This window comes from Ascaphus truei, chromosome 7 (assembly GCF_040206685.1).
Source record: "Ascaphus truei isolate aAscTru1 chromosome 7, aAscTru1.hap1, whole genome shotgun sequence".
In the NCBI taxonomy this organism is placed as follows: domain Eukaryota; kingdom Metazoa; phylum Chordata; class Amphibia; order Anura; family Ascaphidae; genus Ascaphus; species Ascaphus truei.
Window position 1 is genome coordinate 22701628 of NC_134489.1, and position 21721 is coordinate 22723348.

General features: G+C 41.1%; 1 protein-coding gene across 1 annotated transcript; it reads right to left on the reverse strand.

Moving 5' to 3' along the window:
• Positions 1 to 298: 298 nt before the first annotated feature.
• Positions 299 to 20679, reverse strand: PRLH (prolactin releasing hormone). The gene is made up of 4 exons (XM_075606728.1): positions 20518 to 20679; positions 5659 to 5817; positions 3393 to 3434; positions 299 to 1293 (listed from the first exon to the last, which is right to left on the reverse strand). Exons 1-4 carry the CDS (start codon positions 20519 to 20521, stop codon positions 1130 to 1132), a joined length of 369 nt encoding a protein of 122 aa, XP_075462843.1. The 5' UTR covers positions 20522 to 20679; the 3' UTR covers positions 299 to 1129.
• Positions 20680 to 21721: the final 1042 nt, after the last annotated feature.

The window sequence follows — 21721 nt, forward strand, 5'->3', positions numbered from 1 at the left end:
ATAATCTATCAGAAGACAAAGGGTTAAATGTACAGTATCCTGCAGGTGTCTCCGGCGACATGCAATCTCTCGCACGCAATGCTCTGCAGGTCTGTCTCCGTGATGGGAATAAAAATGCAACGCTCTGCAGACCCCCGTAACAGGAGTGGCCAACTCCAGTCCTCAACGGCCGCCAACAGGTCAGGTTTTCAGGATATCCCTGCTTCAGCACAGGTGGCTCAATCAGTGGCTCGGTCATAATGACTGAGCCACTGATTGAGCCGCCTGCGCTGAAGCAGGGATATCCTGAAAACCTGTCCTGCTGGCGGCTCTTGAGGACTGGAGTTTGCAACCCCTGCGCTATAAGTGGTGTGCAGACTTTATTTTCCCAGGTGCAATGATCTGCAGAGAATCTCACTGTGGCAGGTTAATTATAATCAATGCTCTGCAAACTTACAGAGGAAGGTTAGAACGTGCAATGCTCTGCAGGCTGTTGGAGGGAAGGTAGTAAACGTGCGATGCTCTGCAAACCTGCAGCCACAGATACAGCAGATAAATCACACCTGATGTGCAGAGCTGAGATACTCTGCAGGCCTCTCTTGTGCAGTCGGTGTAGATTATAATGCATCGCTCTGCAGACTTACGCCAGGAGGGTGGGGTTCAGCCTGCTAAGGTTCTCAGTGCAGATATATATGAGGGGCACACACATGCCCCTCCAGCCAGGAAGGAATTCCTGGGGTCTTCTGTTAACACTGAATGGAACAAATCTTCTTTTTAAACATGTACAAAGCACAATCAATGATAAGAATTCAGCACTACTGACAAGGGTGCGAGCATTAACCGTGTCACTGCCAGAGAGCTACAACTGGGCACGTCCTGGGGAACCCCTCCTCTGCCAGAGAGGCCTGCAGGGCACTGCTTCATAGCCATGGAACACCACAGGGGCTAGGGTATCACTGACTCAGATATAGGAGGGGTGATGTGATGATAACCCAACTCCTGTAGGGTTTTGTTTCTGTCACAGCCCTATACAGCTGTCATGAGTCCCTCTGAGAGTGAGGAGGTGAGAGGGGGCTGCAAGTCCCCTTCAGGGAGACGTCAGACACACAGGGATGGGGTGAGGTGGCACTTTGTCACACCCTGCGGGGTCTTAGTTGTCCTCAATGAACTCGTTGCTGTCCTCTATGGGGACGCAGGTCTGAACAAGGGGTCTGTACGCAGATTTCTGGGCGTCCCAGGCTGTGCCTCTCCTCCCGAAACGTCCCACGGGACGGATCCCACGTCCAGTGTACCACGAGGGGTCAATGTCCGGGTCTGAGACAGAACACATGGGCATGGGGAAGAGGGGTTACTGTGACAGCGTGTACAGAAAGTGTAAAACAGTGGGCAATATGTGTTTTGTACACGTGTGTGTGTTAGCATGTATACATGTAAGTGTGTGTGTGTGTGTGTGTGTGTGTAATGTGTATGTGTGTAATGACATGTAAAGATGTGTGTGTATATATAATGTGTGTGTTCCTCTATTCATGAGTGTGCAGGTATGCGTGTATATTTGTATGTGTGTGTGTGTATATATATATATACTGTATATATAAATGTTGAGTGTGTGTATATATTTGTATATGAATAATGTTACATACATATTGTGCATGTATGTATTTATGCATGTATATGCTGGATGTGTATATATATAAAACTAGAAATGTGCCTTGATCAATTTGGCTTGCAGCAAGGGATTCTGTGAAATGACATGCAAATGAGCTCACGGTGGAGGTATTTTTGTCGCCTTTTTCACCCACCATAACTTAAAATGTGTATGGTAAACCTACCCAGCCTTGAAAATTGCAAGGCAAGTACAACCAAACTCACACTGATGAGACCAAGGACGGACCAGCTGTCTGTGAGTGGTTTGACTGGCTTTACATCTAATCCCATGCTGTGCTTAAAAGCTGTGTGAACAGCAGAGCATTTACTTATAAGGGTTCCGTGTAAAAATGGATTTTAGGCAAAAGGTGACACCTTACAGCAAAAGGCCATAGCTTAAGATGTGAATGTGCTCACAAGTTATATTCTTTATTATTGGCTATATGCTAACGGTGGAGGTTTTTTGTCGGCTTTTTCACCCACCATAACTTAAAATGTATATGATATATACATACATACATACACCTGTATATAATATCATAAGCCAACTGATAGCGGTGTGCGTTGTGGAGTAATAATAACAATTAATGTGTAACTTGTAAAAGACAACGGAAACTAGTTAACTGGTATAGTCAGTCGAGTTAACTATATATAAGCTTCTAATTTCTGACTGAGAAAAATAGTGGGAGACATGTAAGATGATAGTCCTTCTCCCAATGCCTATAGTAGTAGATTAAAATGTTATATATATATATATACATATATATACACTGTAAAGCAGAAAATAGCCGTGTTAGTCCAGTTGCGATAGTGCAGAATAAATGAGTTCTTCAGTATTAGGTGATACCTTTTTTATTGGACTAACAATTTATGTCATAGGACAAGCTTCCGAGAGTTATCCTCTCTTCTTCAGGTCAGCAATACTGATATACAAAGGATTCAATGGCTAAAACAGTGTAGAGAAACAAAAAAACAAAAACAATAGATATGTACTGTAGATAAGGTAGAGTGTTAAAAGTGTTTGAAGCCAGGGGACGGTGACAAGGGAAGGTGGGGAGGGGGAGGGATGCTGGGGGGGGGGGAGGGATGCTGGGGGGGGGGGGGGGAGGGAGAGAAAGTGTTGATAAGAATGGAGGCAAGCAGGATAATTACAAACAATTTTGATAGGGTGTGAGAAAACCCATGATCGCATTAAGTCCTTTGGTTTTGGTGTCAAAGAGTCTTATCATTCTGAGTTCAAATGTTTTCCGTTCTTGGGTGCGTTTAAACATTCCATTGAGGATTTTGATTTTTAAATCATTTATGGAATGATCTGGTTGTGAGAAGTGATGTCCCACAGGTGAGCAGTATATACATATATATATATATATATATACACACACACACACACACATATATAAATATATATGTATATCCTTAATACTAAATCCAGTAAACTAATCAATCAAATAAATGATAATTTTTTTAAAATACAAAAGGAAAAGATTATATTGTTATTATAATTTTGTTCATGCTTCTCTGGCGACAAGGGAAGGGAGAGGCGGATTTATTAAGACGGGATGAAATATCACCAGATCCGGGGAGAGAGGGAAACCACAACAAGGTTTTGCCTCCAGCCCAGCACCGAGATTCGAGCCCCGGGCAAAAATGTGCTTGGATTCCTTAGGTTCGGGTGTGTCCGATTCTACTAATCCAGACTCGCTCATCTCTATATATAACACACACATATATAAATATACACATATATACCCACGTGCGCTCTGACTTACCGCTCCTCCTCTGAGCTGCAGATGCCATTTTAGGGAACAAGCCTATAGAAGGGTAAGAGATTCCTGTTAGTAATCTGTCACTTCTGCAGGTACTCCATCTTCCGTCCTATGTCCTGACCCCTGTGTGACAGTGACAACCATGTCACACACCAACATATGTCTGCAATAGTCACTAATGGCACAAGAAACCCTTTCACTGGTGCAGATACTGTGTGGGTGTAACGGGCACTACTTGTCTTTGTTCTGAAGTTTATTTGGGTTTACCTGCCGGAGGGCATTGCTACAAGGAAGGGGGTAGGTGTGGAGGTAGTGAGGGTTGTTGATGGGGTTAGGCCTCCTAGGGGTAGGAGTTTAGGCCCCCTGAGGGTAAGGCGTGTTAACCCCTTCTATGCCTTAGCAGTTAGTAAGGCATTACTGCCCCACACCTCTGGACTACCCTTCCCCTCAATATCCGACAAGAACCCTCTCTATCCACCTTTAAGAGCCATCTTAAAACCCACCTCCTTAACGACGCATAATGAGTAGCTCCGTGGCTGATACTTTACACTTCATACATCGACCTTGGCCCCTTGCAGACGCACTTACCAGAACACCTTCCTTTCTACTGTCCCTATACGTTCCTCCTTATACCAATTAGATTGCAAGCTCTTAGGGGCAGGGACTCCTTTTCCTAAGTGTCACTTTTATGCCTGAAGCGCTTATTCCCATTATGTGTTATTTGTATTATTTGTTATTTATATGATTATCACGTGTATTACTGCTGTGAAGCGCTATGTACATGACTGGCGCTATACAAATAAAGACATACATACACAGATACATACATACATACATACATACATACATACATACATACATACATATACACATACATACATACATACACACATACATACATATACACATACATACATACATACATACACACATACATATACACATACATATATACATACATACACACATACATACATATACACATACATACATACACACATACACACACACATACATACATACATACATACACACACACATACATACATACATACACACATACACATACATACACACATACATACATACACACACACATACACACATACATACACACACACATACATACATACATACACACACACACATACATACATACATACATACATGCCAATGAGGCAGCTTCCCGGTTAACGATCTTTCCTAACACAGAAAACTCTCGCCTATATTTGTCTCAAACTCCAGCTAAGAGGATGCAGCATCCAAAGAAACGGTTTTATATGTGGACACATCACCCCCAGGGCTGGAAATTGACCGTTCTTTTCTCTATTCTGTAAATACTTCTAGGGCCGCGCTTATAGTGCCGGCGACGCGACGTCGCGGCAAAACAAATATATTGCCGCCGTCGCGTGCGCTTATAGTAGAAGCGGCGCGACGGATCATTCGCGTTCAGCTCGAAGTCAAGTCAATTTGCTTTTTCCAGCGACCGCAGCGTGACGTCGCCAGCACTATAAGCGCAGCCTAATGATTCATATAAACACCTCCGAATCGCCTGCTCACTGAGTTTAAGCTAAACTGGCCCGTTATGTTAGGGTGTAAATACAATCTAAATGATGTGTTTGCAGTGCATTTCTTTTTTTTAAAGATAAATGCCCCCAATTTTGAGCCCCCCTTAAAGTTCTGCGACAGGGACAGGTGAAGAAATGAAGCAGGTTGGATGCACAGAGGATTTTCCTAGAATAATAAAAAAAATATGCCTTGGCATTTTCACCCATTTACTGCCAGAAGGTTTAACCCCTCAGCAGCCAACACGGTTACATGGGACATTCCCAAGCCTGGTATTACCCGCTGCCAGCGGCTGCAACACACGCCTGCAATGTAATGAGATTATCACAGGAGCAACATGTGGATTCCATAAATAGATGCTAAATTACAGTACTGATAAAAGTCCAAAGGGAGCACAATGCTGGCAGTGTAGGCAAGGGATTCGATCAGATATAACTATATTTATTCATTACTCGGGTACTGTTTTTTTGGTTTTGTTACTTTAGCTTCATTCTGCCAGCACTGAAAAGCTCCGTAACAGTCCTGCTCTGGTTCTAAAGTGTTGTGGGTCATTTTACATGGATGTGAAGCTACACAGGAGTTAGGTCATGACCAGACCTTCCTTAATCCCCTTTTGGGGTTACTGATAACCCCACAACTCACTGCAGGAGATAGGGTATCATGGGTCCCTCTCTAAAGATGAGCACAGCTGTTTGTTACTCACTTCTAATATCCAGGGAGGAGGAGTGCAGCGCCCGGGTCTGTGTCTCGGGCAGTGCCAGGCAGAGCAGCAGCAGGCAGGTGATGAAGGCACACTCCAGTTTCATTCTAGTCCTCTGGTACCCACTGTCTGCAGGTGAAACGCAGCTGGGCACCGGGCAGCCTGCAAGGGGAAGAGGATTTGAGCTGGCACTGACATCCCTCTAGTGCTCTGCAGGTGGCAGAGAGTCTGAGCTGGCACTGACACCCATAGAGTGCTCTGCAGGTGGCAGAGAGTCTGAGCTGGCACTGACACCCCTCTAGTGCTCTGCAGATGGCAGAGGGTCTGAGCTGGCACTGACACCCATAGAGTGCTCTGCAGATGGCAGAGAGTCTGAGCTGGCACTGACACACCTCTAGTGCTCTGCAGGTGGCAGAGGGTCTGAGCTGGCACTGACACCCAACTAGTGCTTTGCAGATGGTAGTGGGTCTGAGATGGCACTGGCACCCCTCTAGTGCTCTGCAGATAGTAGAGAGTCTGAGCTGGCACTGACACCCCTCTAGTGCTCTGCAGGTGGCAGAGAGTCTGAGCTGGCACTGACACCCAACTAGTGCTCTGCAGGTGGCAGAGAGTCTGAGCTGGCACTGACACCCCTCTAGTGCTCTGCAGATGGCAGAGGGTCTGAGATGGCACTGTCACCCATCTAGTACTCTGCAGATACTAGAGAGTCTAAGCTGGCACTGACACCCATAGAGTGCTCTGCAGAGGGTCTGAGCTGGCACTGACACCCCTCTAGTACTTTGCAGATGGCAGAGGGTCTGAGCTACCAGTGACTCCCCTCCAATGCAATGCAGAGGGCAGAGGGCCTGAGCTACCAGTGACTCCCCTCCAATGCAATGCAGAGGGCAGAGGGCCTGAGCTACCAGTGACTCCCCTCCAATGCAATGCAGAGGGCCTGAGCTGGCACTGACAGCCCTCTAGTGTTCATCGTCTTTGCTTTGCACAACACAGACATACATTGCTGGCCCCAAAGGGGTTAGTAATGGGAGCAGTGAAAATATAGTGTTACTGTGCTAGAATAGATGGGACCTTATTGTAATAATGAATTCTTGCACAGCACTTGAAATGTGCCCAGCACTGTGCATGGCACAATACCACTAAAGTAATATAGGTTTGCTCTACTCTGAGCCAAGGTGAGAAACTTGTCTTCCTGTGTCAGGGGCCAGGTTACCGTATGATCAGAGGAGCAGATAAACACAAACACAGGTCCCCTCTGCCTCATTTACTATATCGCTCAGTGATAGAATGCCAATGGGATGGGCAAAGTACCTTGATACACTTAGCCAGGTTGCAAATGAACTAGCTGTGCTCCCCGATACATAGATCCCTATGTCTATCTATAATATGATTGTGTCACAAGGCAAGACTACATTGCATCATTACCAACAGTCAGAGACACCGGGAGAGTTCACAGACGTTTATCATGAACATATTCCACATCAGCTGCTTCTAACAGAGTCAAGACAGAGGTATCTGTATAAAATCGGGATATGATTTAACTTCTCTCTGTGTCATGCTGCGGTGAATCAACCCAATAGTCTGTCTCAGCTCCTCTTCTGCTGAAATCCTGCTCCTGGATTTCTATTAAGTCCCCTATTACTTACAAAATTCTCCCCTCTTTTAAAGCTTTACACTCTTCTGCCCCTCCTTACATCTCATCCCTAATTTCTCGCTATACCCCTGCCCGACTCTCGTTTTCTGTTCAAAGATGTCTTTTTGTATCTAAAGCCCTCTCCCGCCTAAAACCCTTCTCACTGACTGCCCCACACATCTGGAATGCCCTTCCCCTCAATACCCGACTGGCCCCCTCTCTATCCACCTTTAAGGCTCATCTTAAAACACACCTCTTTAATGTAGCATTTAGGTAGCTCCGTTGGCTGATACGACACTGTACATCTCATATGCATTTACCATGACCCCTTGCATTCTCACCATAACACCCGTCTACTGCCTAAGTTCTCCCTACTAACCACTTAGATTGTAAGCTCTTCAGGGCAGGGACACCTTAATGTTACTATCATGTCTGAAGCGTTTATTCCCATTGTGTGTTATATTATTATGTCCCGTGTATTACTGGTGTAAAGCGCTATGTACATTAATGGCGCTATACAAATAAAGATATACATACATACCTACATACCTACATAGGTACATATATACAGTACATACAGTACATACATACAATACATACATACATACATACATACATACATACATACATACATACATACATACATAGAATGGTCTCCAGGTTCCCTTTTCCTATGCCACTCAATGAAATCTATCTCCAATTTGTCTGTCACTCACCCCTGCATAGCAAGGCTGTCCCTGAAAGTATCTTTCACAAGTACTAAGTGCTCACTGTGCATCAGACAGTCATTCACTCATGTACAATATGCTCCATACTATAGCACTAAATACTCACTGTGCATCAGACAATCATTCATGCACGCACACTCAATACTATAGTATTAGATCTGTGCATCAGACAATCATTCACCCACACACGCTCAATACTATAGTATTAGATCTGTGCATCAGACAATCATTCACCCACACACGCTCAATACTATAGTATTAGATGCTCTCTGTGCATCAGACAATCATTCACCCACGCACGCTCAATACTATAGTATTAGATACTCTCTGTGCATCAGAAAATCATTCACTCACACACGCTCAATACTATAGTATTAGATACTCTCTGTGCATCAGACAATCATTCACCCACACGCTCAATACTATAGTATTAGATACTCTCTGTGCATCAGAAAATCATTCACTCACACACGCTCAATACTATAGTATTAGATACTCTCTGTGCATCAGACAATCATTCACCCACATGCTCAATACTATAGTATTAGATACTCTCTGTGCATCAGACAATCATTCACCCACACATGCTCAATACTATAGTATTAGATACTCTGTGCATCAGATAATCATTCATCCACACATACTCAATACTATAGTATTAGATACTCTCTCTGCATCAGACAATCAATCACCCACACACGGTCAATACTATAGTATTAGACTCTCTGTGCATCAGACAATCATTCACCCACACGCTCAATACTATAGTATTAGATACTCTCTGTGCATCAGACATTCATTCACCCACACACGCTCAATACTATAGTATTAGATACTCTCTGTGCATCAGACAATCATTCACCCACACACGCTCCATACTATAGTATTAGATACTCTCTGTGCATCAGACAATCATTCACCCACACGCTCAATACTATAGTATTAGATACTCTCTGTGCATCAGACAATTATTCACCCACACACTCAATACTATAGTATTAGATACTCTCTGTGCATCAGACATTCATTCACCCACACACGCTCAATACTATAGTATTAGATACTCTCTGTGCATCAGACATTCATTCACCCACACACGCTCAATACTATAGTATTAGATACTCGCTGTGCATCAGACAGTCATTCACTCATGTACAATATGCTCCATACTATAGCACTAAATACTCACTGTGCATCAGACAATCATTCATGCACGCACACTCAATACTATAGTATTAGATACTCTCTGTGCATCAGACAATCATTCACCCACACGCTCAATACTATAGTATTTGATACTCTCTGTGCATCAAACATTAATTCACCCACACACGCTCAATACTATAGTATTAGATACTCTCTGTGCATCAGACAATTATCCACCCACACACGCTCAATACTATAGTATTAGATACTCTCTGTGCATCAGAAAATCATTCACCCACACGCTCAATACTATAGTATTAGATACTCACTGTACATCAGATAATCATTCACCCACACGCTCAAGCATCAGACAATCATTCACCCACGCACGCTCAATACTATAGTATTAGATACTCTCTGTGCATCAGACAATCATTCACCCACGCACGCTTAATACTATAGTATTAGAAACTCTCTGTGCATCAGACAATCATTCACCCACACACGCTCAATACTATAGTATTAGATACTCTCTGTGCATCAGACTATCATTAACCCACACGCTCAATACTATAGCATTAGATGCTCTCTGTGCATCAGACAATCATTCACCCACACACGCTCAATACTATAGTATTAGATACTTTCTGTGCTTCAGATAATCATTCACCCACACAAGCTCAATACTATAGTATTAGATACTCTCTGTGCATCAGACAATCATTCACCCACACACGCTCAATACTATAGTATTAGATACTCTCTGTGCATCAGACAATCATTCACCCACACACGCTCAATACTATAGTATTAGATACTCTCTGTGCATCAGACATTCATTCGCCTACACGCTCAATACTATAGTATTAGATACTCTCTGTGCTTCAGATAATCATTCACCCACACACGCTCAATACTATAGTATTAGATACTCTCTGTGCATCAGATATTCATTCACCTACACGCTCAATACTATATTATTAGATACTCTCTGTGCATCAGACAATCATTCACCCACACATGCTCAATACTATAGTATTAGATACTCTGTGCATCAGACAATCATTCACTCACACATGCTCAATACTATAGTATTAGATACTCTCTGTGCATCAGACAATCATTCACCCACACGCTCAATACTATAGTATTAGATACTCACTGTGCATTAGACAATCATTCACCCACACGCTCAATACTATAGTATTAGATACTCTCTGTGCATCAGATATCATTCACTCACACACGCTCAATACTATAGTATTAGATACTGACTGTGCATCAGAAATTCATGCACCCACACATGCTCAATACTATAGTATTAGATACTCTGTGCATCAGATAATCCTTCATCCACACATACTCAATACTATAGTATTAGATACTCTCTGTGCATCAGACAATCAATCACCTACACATGCTCAATACTATAGTATTAGATACTCTCTGTAAATCAGACAATCATTCACCCACATGCTCAATACTATAGTATTAGATACTCTCTGTGCATCAGACAATCATTCACCCACGCACGCTCAATATTATAGTATTAGATACTCTCTGTGCATCAGACAATGATTCACCCACACACGCTCAATACTATAGTATTAGATACTCTCTGTGCATCCGACAATCATTCACCCAGACGCGCTCAATACTATAGTATTAGATACTCTCTGTGCATCAGACAATCATTCACCCACACACGCTCAATACTATAGTATTAGATACTCTCTGTGCATCAGATAATCATTCACCCACACACGCTCAATACTATAGTATTAGATACTCTCTGTGCATCAGATAATCATTCACCCACACACGCTCAATACTATAGTATTAGATACTCCCTGTGCATCAGACATTCATTCACCCGCACGCGCTCAATACTATAGTATTAGATACTCTCTGTACATCAGACAATCATTCACCCACGCACGCTCAATACTATAGTATTAGATGCTCTCTGTGCAACATATAATCGTTCACCCATGCACGCTCAATACTATAGTATTAGATACTCTCTGTGCATCAGACAATCATTCACCCACACACGCTCAATACTATAGTATTAGATACTGACTGTGCATCAGATAATCATTCATCCATATGCTCAATACTATAGTATTAGATACTCTCTGTGCATCAGACAATCATTCACCCATGCATGCTCAATACTATAGTATTAGATACTCTCTATGCATCAGACATTCATTCACCCACGCACGCTCAATACTATAGTATTAGATGCTCTCTGTGCATCAGACAATCATTCACCCACGCACGCTCAATACTATTTTATTAGATACACTCTGTGCATCAGACAATCATTCACCCACACGCTCAATACTATAGTATTAGATACTCTCTGTGCATCAGACAATCATTCACCCACGCACGCTCAATACTATAGTATTAGATACTCTCTGTACATCAGACATTAATTCACCTACACATCCTCAATACTATAGTATTAGATACTCGCTGTGCATCAGACAATCATTCACCCACGCACGCTCAATACTATAGTATTAGATACTCTCTGTGCATCAGACAATCATTCACCCACATGCTCAATACTATAGTATTAGATACTCTCTGTGCATCAGACAATCACTCACCCACACACGCTCAATACTATAGTATTAGATACTCTGTGCATCAGACAATCATTCATCCACATGTTCAATACTATAGTATTAGATACTCTCTGTGCATCAGGCATTAATTCATCTACACATCCTCAATACTATAGTATTAGATACTCTCTGTGCATCAGACAATCATTCACCCATGCACGCTCAATACTATAGTATTAGATACTCTCTGTGCATCAGACAATCACTCACCCACACACGTTCAATACTATAGTATTAGATACTGACTGTGCATCAGAAATTCATTCACCCACACATGCTCAATACTATAGTATTAGATACTCTCTGTGCATCAGATAATCCTTCATCCACACATACTCAATACTATAGTATTAGATACTCTCTGTGCATCAGACAATCAATCACCCACACACGCCCAATACTATAGTATTAGATACTCTCTGTGCATCAGATAATCATTCACCCACACGCTCAATACTATAGTATTAGATACTCTCTGTGCATCAGACATTCATTCACCCACACACGCTCAATACTATAGTATTAGATACTCTCTGTGCATCAAACAATCATTCACCCACACACGCTCAATACTATTGTATTAGATACTCTCTGTGCATCAGATAATCATTCACCCACACACGCTCAATACTATAGTATTAGATACTCTCTGTGCATCAGACAATCATTCACCCACACGCTCAATACTATAGTATTAGATACTCTCTGTACATCAGACATTCATTCACCCACACACGCTCAATACTATAGTATTAGATACTCTCTGTACATCAGACAATCATTCACCCACGCACGCTCAATACTATAGTATTAGATGCTCTCTGTGCAACATATAATCGTTCACCCATGCACGCTCAATACTATAGTATTAGATACTCTCTGTGCATCAGATAATCATTCACCCACACATGCTCAATACTATAGTATTAGATACTCTCTGTGCATCAGACAATCATTCACCCACACACGCTCAATACTATAGTATTAGATACTCTCTGTGCATCAGACAATCATTCACCCACACGCTCAATACTATAGTATTAGATACTCTCTGTGCATCAGACAATCACTCACCCACACACGCTCAATACTATAGGAATAGATACTCTCTGTGCATCAGACATTCATTCACCTACACATGCTCAATACTATAGTATTAGATACTCTGTGCATCAGACAATCATTCACTCACACATGCTCAATACTATAGTATTAGATACTCTCTGTGCATCAGACAATCATTCACCCACACGCTCAATACTATAGTATTAGATACTCACTGTGCATTAGACAATCATTCACCCACACGCTCAATACTATAGTATTAGATACTCTCTGTGCATCAGATAATCATTCACTCACACACGCTCAATACTATAGTATTAGATACTGACTGTGCATCAGAAATTCATGCACCCACACATGCTCAATACTATAGTATTAGATACCTGTGCATCAGATAATCCTTCATCCACACATACTCAATACTATAGTATTAGATACTCTCTGTGCATCAGACAATCAATCACCTACACATGCTCAATACTATAGTATTAGATACTCTCTGTAAATCAGACAATCATTCACCCACATGCTCAATACTATAGTATTAGATACTCTCTGTGCATCAGACAATCATTCACCCACGCACGCTCAATATTATAGTATTAGATACTCTCTGTGCATCAGACAATGATTCACCCACACACGCTCAATACTATAGTATTAGATACTCTCTGTGCATCCGACAATCATTCACCCAGACGCGCTCAATACTATAGTATTAGATACTCTCTGTGCATCAGACAATCATTCACCCACACACGCTCAATACTATAGTATTAGATACTCTCTGTGCATCAGATAATCATTCACCCACATACGCTCAATACTATAGTATTAGATACTCTCTGTGCATCAGATAATCATTCACCCACACACGCTCAATACTATAGTATTAGATACTCCCTGTGCATCAGACATTCATTCACCCGCACGCGCTCAATACTATAGTATTAGATACTCTCTGTACATCAGACAATCATTCACCCACGCACGCTCAATACTATAGTATTAGATGCTCTCTGTGCAACATATAATCGTTCACCCATGCACGCTCAATACTATAGTATTAGATACTCTCTGTGCATCAGACAATCATTCACCCACACACGCTCAATACTATAGTATTAGATACTGACTGTGCATCAGATAATCATTCATCCATATGCTCAATACTATAGTATTAGATACTCTCTGTGCATCAGACAATCATTCACCCATGCATGCTCAATACTATAGTATTAGATACTCTCTGTGCATCAGACATTCATTCACCCACGCACGCTCAATACTATAGTATTAGATGCTCTCTGTGCATCAGACAATCATTCACCCACGCACGCTCAATACTATTTTATTAGATACACTCTGTGCATCAGACAATCATTCACCCACACGCTCAATACTATAGTATTAGATACTCTCTGTGCATCAGACAATCATTCACCCACGCACGCTCAATACTATAGTATTAGATACTCTCTGTACATCAGACATTAATTCACCTACACATCCTCAATACTATAGTATTCGATACTCGCTGTGCATCAGACAATCATTCACCCACGCACGCTCAATACTATAGTATTAGATACTCTCTGTGCATCAGACAATCATTCACCCACATGCTCAATACTATAGTATTAGATACTCTCTGTGCATCAGACAATCACTCACCCACACACGCTCAATACTATAGTATTAGATACTCTGTGCATCAGACAATCATTCATCCACATGTTCAATACTATAGTATTAGATACTCTCTGTGCATCAGACATTAATTCATCTACACATCCTCAATACTATAGTATTAGATACTCTCTGTGCATCAGACAATCATTCACCCATGCACGCTCAATACTATAGTATTAGATACTCTCTGTGCATCAGACAATCACTCACCCACACACGTACAATACTATAGTATTAGATACTGACTGTGCATCAGAAATTCATTCACCCACACATGCTCAATACTATAGTATTAGATACTCTCTGTGCATCAGATAATCCTTCATCCACACATACTCAATACTATAGTATTAGATACTCTCTGTGCATCAGACAATCAATCACCCACACACGCCCAATACTATAGTATTAGATACTCTCTGTGCATCAGATAATCATTCACCCACACGCTCAATACTATAGTATTAGATACTCTCTGTGCATCAGACATTCATTCACCCACACACGCTCAATACTATAGTATTAGATACTCTCTGTGCATCAAACAATCATTCACCCACACACGCTCAATACTATTGTATTAGATACTCTCTGTGCATCAGATAATCATTCACCCACACACGCTCAATACTATAGTATTAGATACTCTCTGTGCATCAGACAATCATTCACCCACACGCTCAATACTATAGTATTAGATACTCTCTGTACATCAGACATTCATTCACCCACACACGCTCAATACTATAGTATTAGATACTCTCTGTACATCAGACAATCATTCACCCACGCACGCTCAATACTATAGTATTAGATGCTCTCTGTGCAACATATAATCGTTCACCCATGCACGCTCAATACTATAGTATTAGATACTCTCTGTGCATCAGATAATCATTCACCCACACATGCTCAATACTATAGTATTAGATACTCTCTGTGCATCAGACAATCATTCACCCACACACGCTCAATACTATAGTATTAGATACTCTCTGTGCATCAGACAATCATTCACCCACACGCTCAATACTATAGTATTAGATACTCTCTGTGCATCAGACAATCACTCACCCACACACGCTCAATACTATAGGAATAGATACTCTCTGTGCATCAGACATTCATTCACCTACACATGCTCAATACTATAGTATTAGATACTCTCTGTGCATCAGACAATCATTCACCCACATGCTCAATACTATAGAATTAGATACTCTCTGTGCATCAGACAATCATTCACCCACACATGCTCAATACTATAGTATTAGATACTCTCTATGCATCAGACAATCATTCACCCACATGCTAAATACTATAGTATTAGATACTCTCTGTGCATCAGACATTCATTCACCCACACGCGCTCAATACTATAGTATTAGATACTCTCTGTGCATCAGACAATCATTCACCCACACATGCTCAATACTATAGTATTAGATACTCTGTGCATCAGACAATCATTCACCCATACACGCTCAATACTATAGTATTAGATACTCTCTGTGCATCAGACATTAATTCACCTACACATCCTCAATACTATAGTATTAGATACTCGCTGTGCATCAGACAATCATTCACCCACGCACGCTCAATACTATAGTATTAGATACTCTCTGTGCATCAGACAATCATTCACCCACATGCTCAATACTATAGTATTAGATACTCTCTGTGCATCAGACAATCACTCACCCACACACGCTCAATACTATAGTATTAGATACTCTGTGCATCAGACAATCATTCATCCACATGTTCAATACTATAGTATTAGATACTCTCTGTGCATCAGACATTAATTCATCTACACATCCTCAATACTATAGTATTAGATACTCTCTGTGCATCAGACAATCATTCACCCATGCACGCTCAATACTATAGTATTAGATACTCTCTGTGCATCAGACAATCACTCACCCACACACGTTCAATACTATAGTATTAGATACTGACTGTGCATCAGAAATTCATTCACCCACACATGCTCAATACTATAGTATTAGATACTCTCTGTGCATCAGATAATCCTTCATCCACACATACTCAATACTATAGTATTAGATACTCTCTGTGCATCAGACAATCAATCACCCACACACGCCCAATACTATAGTATTAGATACTCTCTGTGCATCAGATAATCATTCACCCACACGCTCAATACTATAGTATTAGATACTCTCTGTGCATCAGACATTCATTCACCCACACACGCTCAATACTATAGTATTAGATACTCTCTGTGCATCAAACAATCATTCACCCACACACGCTCAATACTATTGTATTAGATACTCTCTGTGCATCAGATAATCATTCACCCACACACGCTCAATACTATAGTATTAGATACTCTCTGTGCATCAGACAATCATTCACCCACACGCTCAATACTATAGTATTAGATACTCTCTGTACATCAGACATTCATTCACCCACACACGCTCAATACTATAGTATTAGATACTCTCTGTACATCAGACAATCATTCACCCACGCACGCTCAATACTATAGTATTAGATGCTCTCTGTGCAACATATAATCGTTCACCCATGCACGCTCAATACTATAGTATTAGATACTCTCTGTGCATCAGATAATCATTCACCCACACATGCTCAATACTATAGTATTAGATACTCTCTGTGCATCAGACAATCATTCACCCACACACGCTCAATACTATAGTATTAGATACTCTCTGTGCATCAAACAATCATTCACCCACACACGCTCAATACTATTGTATTAGATACTCTCTGTGCATCAGATAATCATTCACCCACACACGCTCAATACTATAGTATTAGATACTCTCTGTGCATCAGACAATCATTCACCCACACGCTCAATACTATAGTATTAGATACTCTCTGTACATCAGACATTCATTCACCCACACACGCTCAATACTATAGTATTAGATACTCTCTGTACATCAGACAATCATTCACCCACGCACGCTCAATACTATAGTATTAGATGCTCTCTGTGCAACATATAATCGTTCACCCATGCACGCTCAATACTATAGTATTAGATACTCTCTGTGCATCAGACAATCATTCATCCACATGTTCAATACTATAGTATTAGATACTCTCTGTGCATCAGACATTAATTCATCTACACATCCTCAATACTATAGTATTAGATACTCTCTGTGCATCAGACAATCATTCACCCATGCACGCTCAATACTATAGTATTAGATACTCTCTGTGCATCAGACAATCACTCACCCACACACGTTCAATACTATAGTATTAGATACTGACTGTGCATCAGAAATTCATTCACCCACACATGCTCAATACTATAGTATTAGATACTCTCTGTGCATCAGATAATCCTTCATCCACACATACTCAATACTATAGTATTAGATACTCTCTGTGCATCAGACAATCAATCACCCACACACGCCCAATACTATAGTATTAGATACTCTCTGTGCATCAGATAATCATTCACCCACACGCTCAATACTATAGTATTAGATACTCTCTGTGCATCAGACATTCATTCACCCACACACGCTCAATACTATAGTATTAGATACTCTCTGTGCATCAAACAATCATTCACCCACACACGCTCAATACTATTGTATTAGATACTCTCTGTGCATCAGATAATCATTCACCCACACACGCTCAATACTATAGTATTAGATACTCTCTGTGCATCAGACAATCATTCACCCACACGCTCAATACTATAGTATTAGATACTCTCTGTACATCAGACATTCATTCACCCACACACGCTCAATACTATAGTATTAGATACTCTCTGTACATCAGACAATCATTCACCCACGCACGCTCAATACTATAGTATTAGATGCTCTCTGTGCAACATATAATCGTTCACCCATGCACGCTCAATACTATAGTATTAGATACTCTCTGTGCATCAGATAATCATTCACCCACACATGCTCAATACTATAGTATTAGATACTCTCTGTGCATCAGACAATCATTCACCCACACACGCTCAATACTATAGTATTAGATACTCTCTGTGCATCAGACAATCATTCACCCACACGCTCAATACTATAGTATTAGATACTCTCTGTGCATCAGACAATCACTCACCCACACACGCTCAATACTATAGGAATAGATACTCTCTGTGCATCAGACATTCATTCACCTACACATGCTCAATACTATAGTATTAGATACTCTCTGTGCATCAGACAATCATTCACCCACATGCTCAATACTATAGAATTAGATACTCTCTGTGCATCAGACAATCATTCACCCACACATGCTCAATACTATAGTATTAGATACTCTCTGTGCATCAGACAATCATTCACCCACATGCTAAATACTATAGTATTAGATACTCTCTGTGCATCAGACATTCATTCACCCATGCACGCTCAATACTATAGTATTAGATACTCTCTGTGCATCAGACAATCACTCACCCACACACGTTCAATACTATAGTATTAGATACTGACTGTGCATCAGAAATTCATTCACCCACACATGCTCAATACTATAGTATTAGATACTCTCTGTGCATCAGATAATCCTTCATCCACACATACTCAATACTATAGTATTAGATACTCTCTGTGCATCAGACAATCAATCACCCACACACGCCCAATACTATAGTATTAGATACTCTCTGTGCATCAGATAATCATTCACCCACACGCTCAATACTATAGTATTAGATACTCTCTGTGCATCAGACATTCATTCACCCACACACGCTCAATACTATAGTATTAGATACTCTCTGTGCATCAAACAATCATTCACCCACACACGCTCAATACTATTGTATTAGATACTCTCTGTGCATCAGATAATCATTCACCCACACACGCTCAATACTATAGTATTAGATACTCTCTGTGCATCAGACAATCATTCACCCACACGCTCAATACTATAGTATTAGATACTCTCTGTACATCAGACATTCATTCACCCACACACGCTCAATACTATAGTATTAGATACTCTCTGTACATCAGACAATCATTCACCCACGCACGCTCAATACTATAGTATTAGATGCTCTCTGTGCAACATATAATCGTTCACCCATGCACGCTCAATACTATAGTATTAGATACTCTCTGTGCATCAGATAATCATTCACCCACACATGCTCAATACTATAGTATTAGATACTCTCTGTGCATCAGACAATCATTCACCCACACACGCTCAATACTATAGTATTAGATACTCTCTGTGCATCAGACAATCATTCACCCACACGCTCAATACTATAGTATTAGATACTCTCTGTGCATCAGACAATCACTCACCCACACACGCTCAATACTATAGGAATAGATACTCTCTGTGCATCAGACATTCATTCACCTACACATGCTCAATACTATAGTATTAGATACTCTCTGTGCATCAGACAATCATTCACCCACATGCTCAATACTATAGAATTAGATACTCTCTGTGCATCAGACAATCATTCACCCACACATGCTCAATACTATAGTATTAGATACTCTCTGTGCATCAGACAATCATTCACCCACATGCTAAATACTATAGTATTAGATACTCTCTGTGCATCAGACATTCATTCACCCACACGCGCTCAATACTATAGTATTAGATACTCTCTGTGCATCAGACAATCATTCACCCACACATGCTCAATACTATAGTATTAGATACTCTGTGCATCAGACAATCATTCACCCATACACGCTCAATACTATAGTATTAGATACTCTCTGTGCATCAGACATTAATTCACCTACACATCCTCAATACTATAGTATTAGATACTCTCTGTGCATCAGACAATCATTCCCCCACGCACGCTCAATACTATAGTATTAGATGCTCTCTGTGCATCAGACAATCATTCACCCACGCACGCTCAATACTATAGTATTAGATGCTCTCTGTGCATCAGACAATCACTCACCCATGCACGCTCAGTACTCGCTGTGTCTCGTCAGGAGTTCCCCTCTTGAGGGTGTCGCTCTCCCCGGCAGTCCTTCCCGACCTGAGGCTGCGCCCCCCACGCTGCCTGGTTTTATTTGGTGCCTGGGGGGCTGACGTCACACATAGCCCCTATCTCAGCTCTCACATCCTCCCCTCACCTGCCTGGCCTCTAAATCCATTATGATAATTTCTTTTTAACCAACTTAAGAAATGGCTTTTAATGACTCACGTGTGGCACTCTTATCTCTCCCCATTACATTTCCCTTCTGAATGCAGAAGAAAGACAGATCTTTCCTCCAGTCCGCTAGTATTAACCAGCCGGGAACATGCACATCACAGCTCCCAAACGTATCTATTTTGACCAGTTTTCTCTGAAATTATATCCTGTTGTATCGACCCCTAAACAACATTTACACATAAAGCCCCAAATGTGCAGGTAAATAAATAACATCTAGGTGATGTCAGATGTAAAGGGTAGGAAGGGAGAGCGAGGGATGAGATTTTCCTATTGTGAGCGGATAAAGAGCAAGACACATTGCTAACCAGCGTTCAGCTGCAAAACAGGGCTGAAAATACTGGTGCTCATGAAGGTTCGACACAAAGTACTGTAAATCAAGATGCATGCAATGAACCCTACGGCTATTAGGAAATAAGGAAGAAAACTAATGATTAATTGTGAGAAGTTACAACGCCAAATGGCCACACGTGCCATCCGCTGCAGAGGATTTTGGAGCATGGAGTGTGAGTTTTGGTTAATTGTTCCATTTCTTAGAACACCATGCACCATTTGTTAGAATTTTGTTTCTGCAGATTGTTTTACCATCTTCAAATTGGCGATGTTTGATGCAGATTGAAGGGGGGAAAGTGATGCTCAGAAACACAGAATACGATTCATGTGATTATAATCTGAGGGCTGTGCAACTCCTCCCAAATTCCTTCTACTGACGCTGCCTAAATCACAAACTCATGCACATGGGACAAAAATTGGAGCATAAAGGTTGACTTTATTTGTATTCATTTTGTGCCAGAATTGCCTCAGTGCAGTAGTTTCCCATGTGTTAATAAAAAGTAATGTGTCTTATTCACAGAGCGGGGGCATCCAATACTTGTGCAATGTTGCTATTCCTGGATGCCTTCAACAGGCATGACTGGAGGTCTCTATTCCAGGTGTTAAGGGCTTTCAG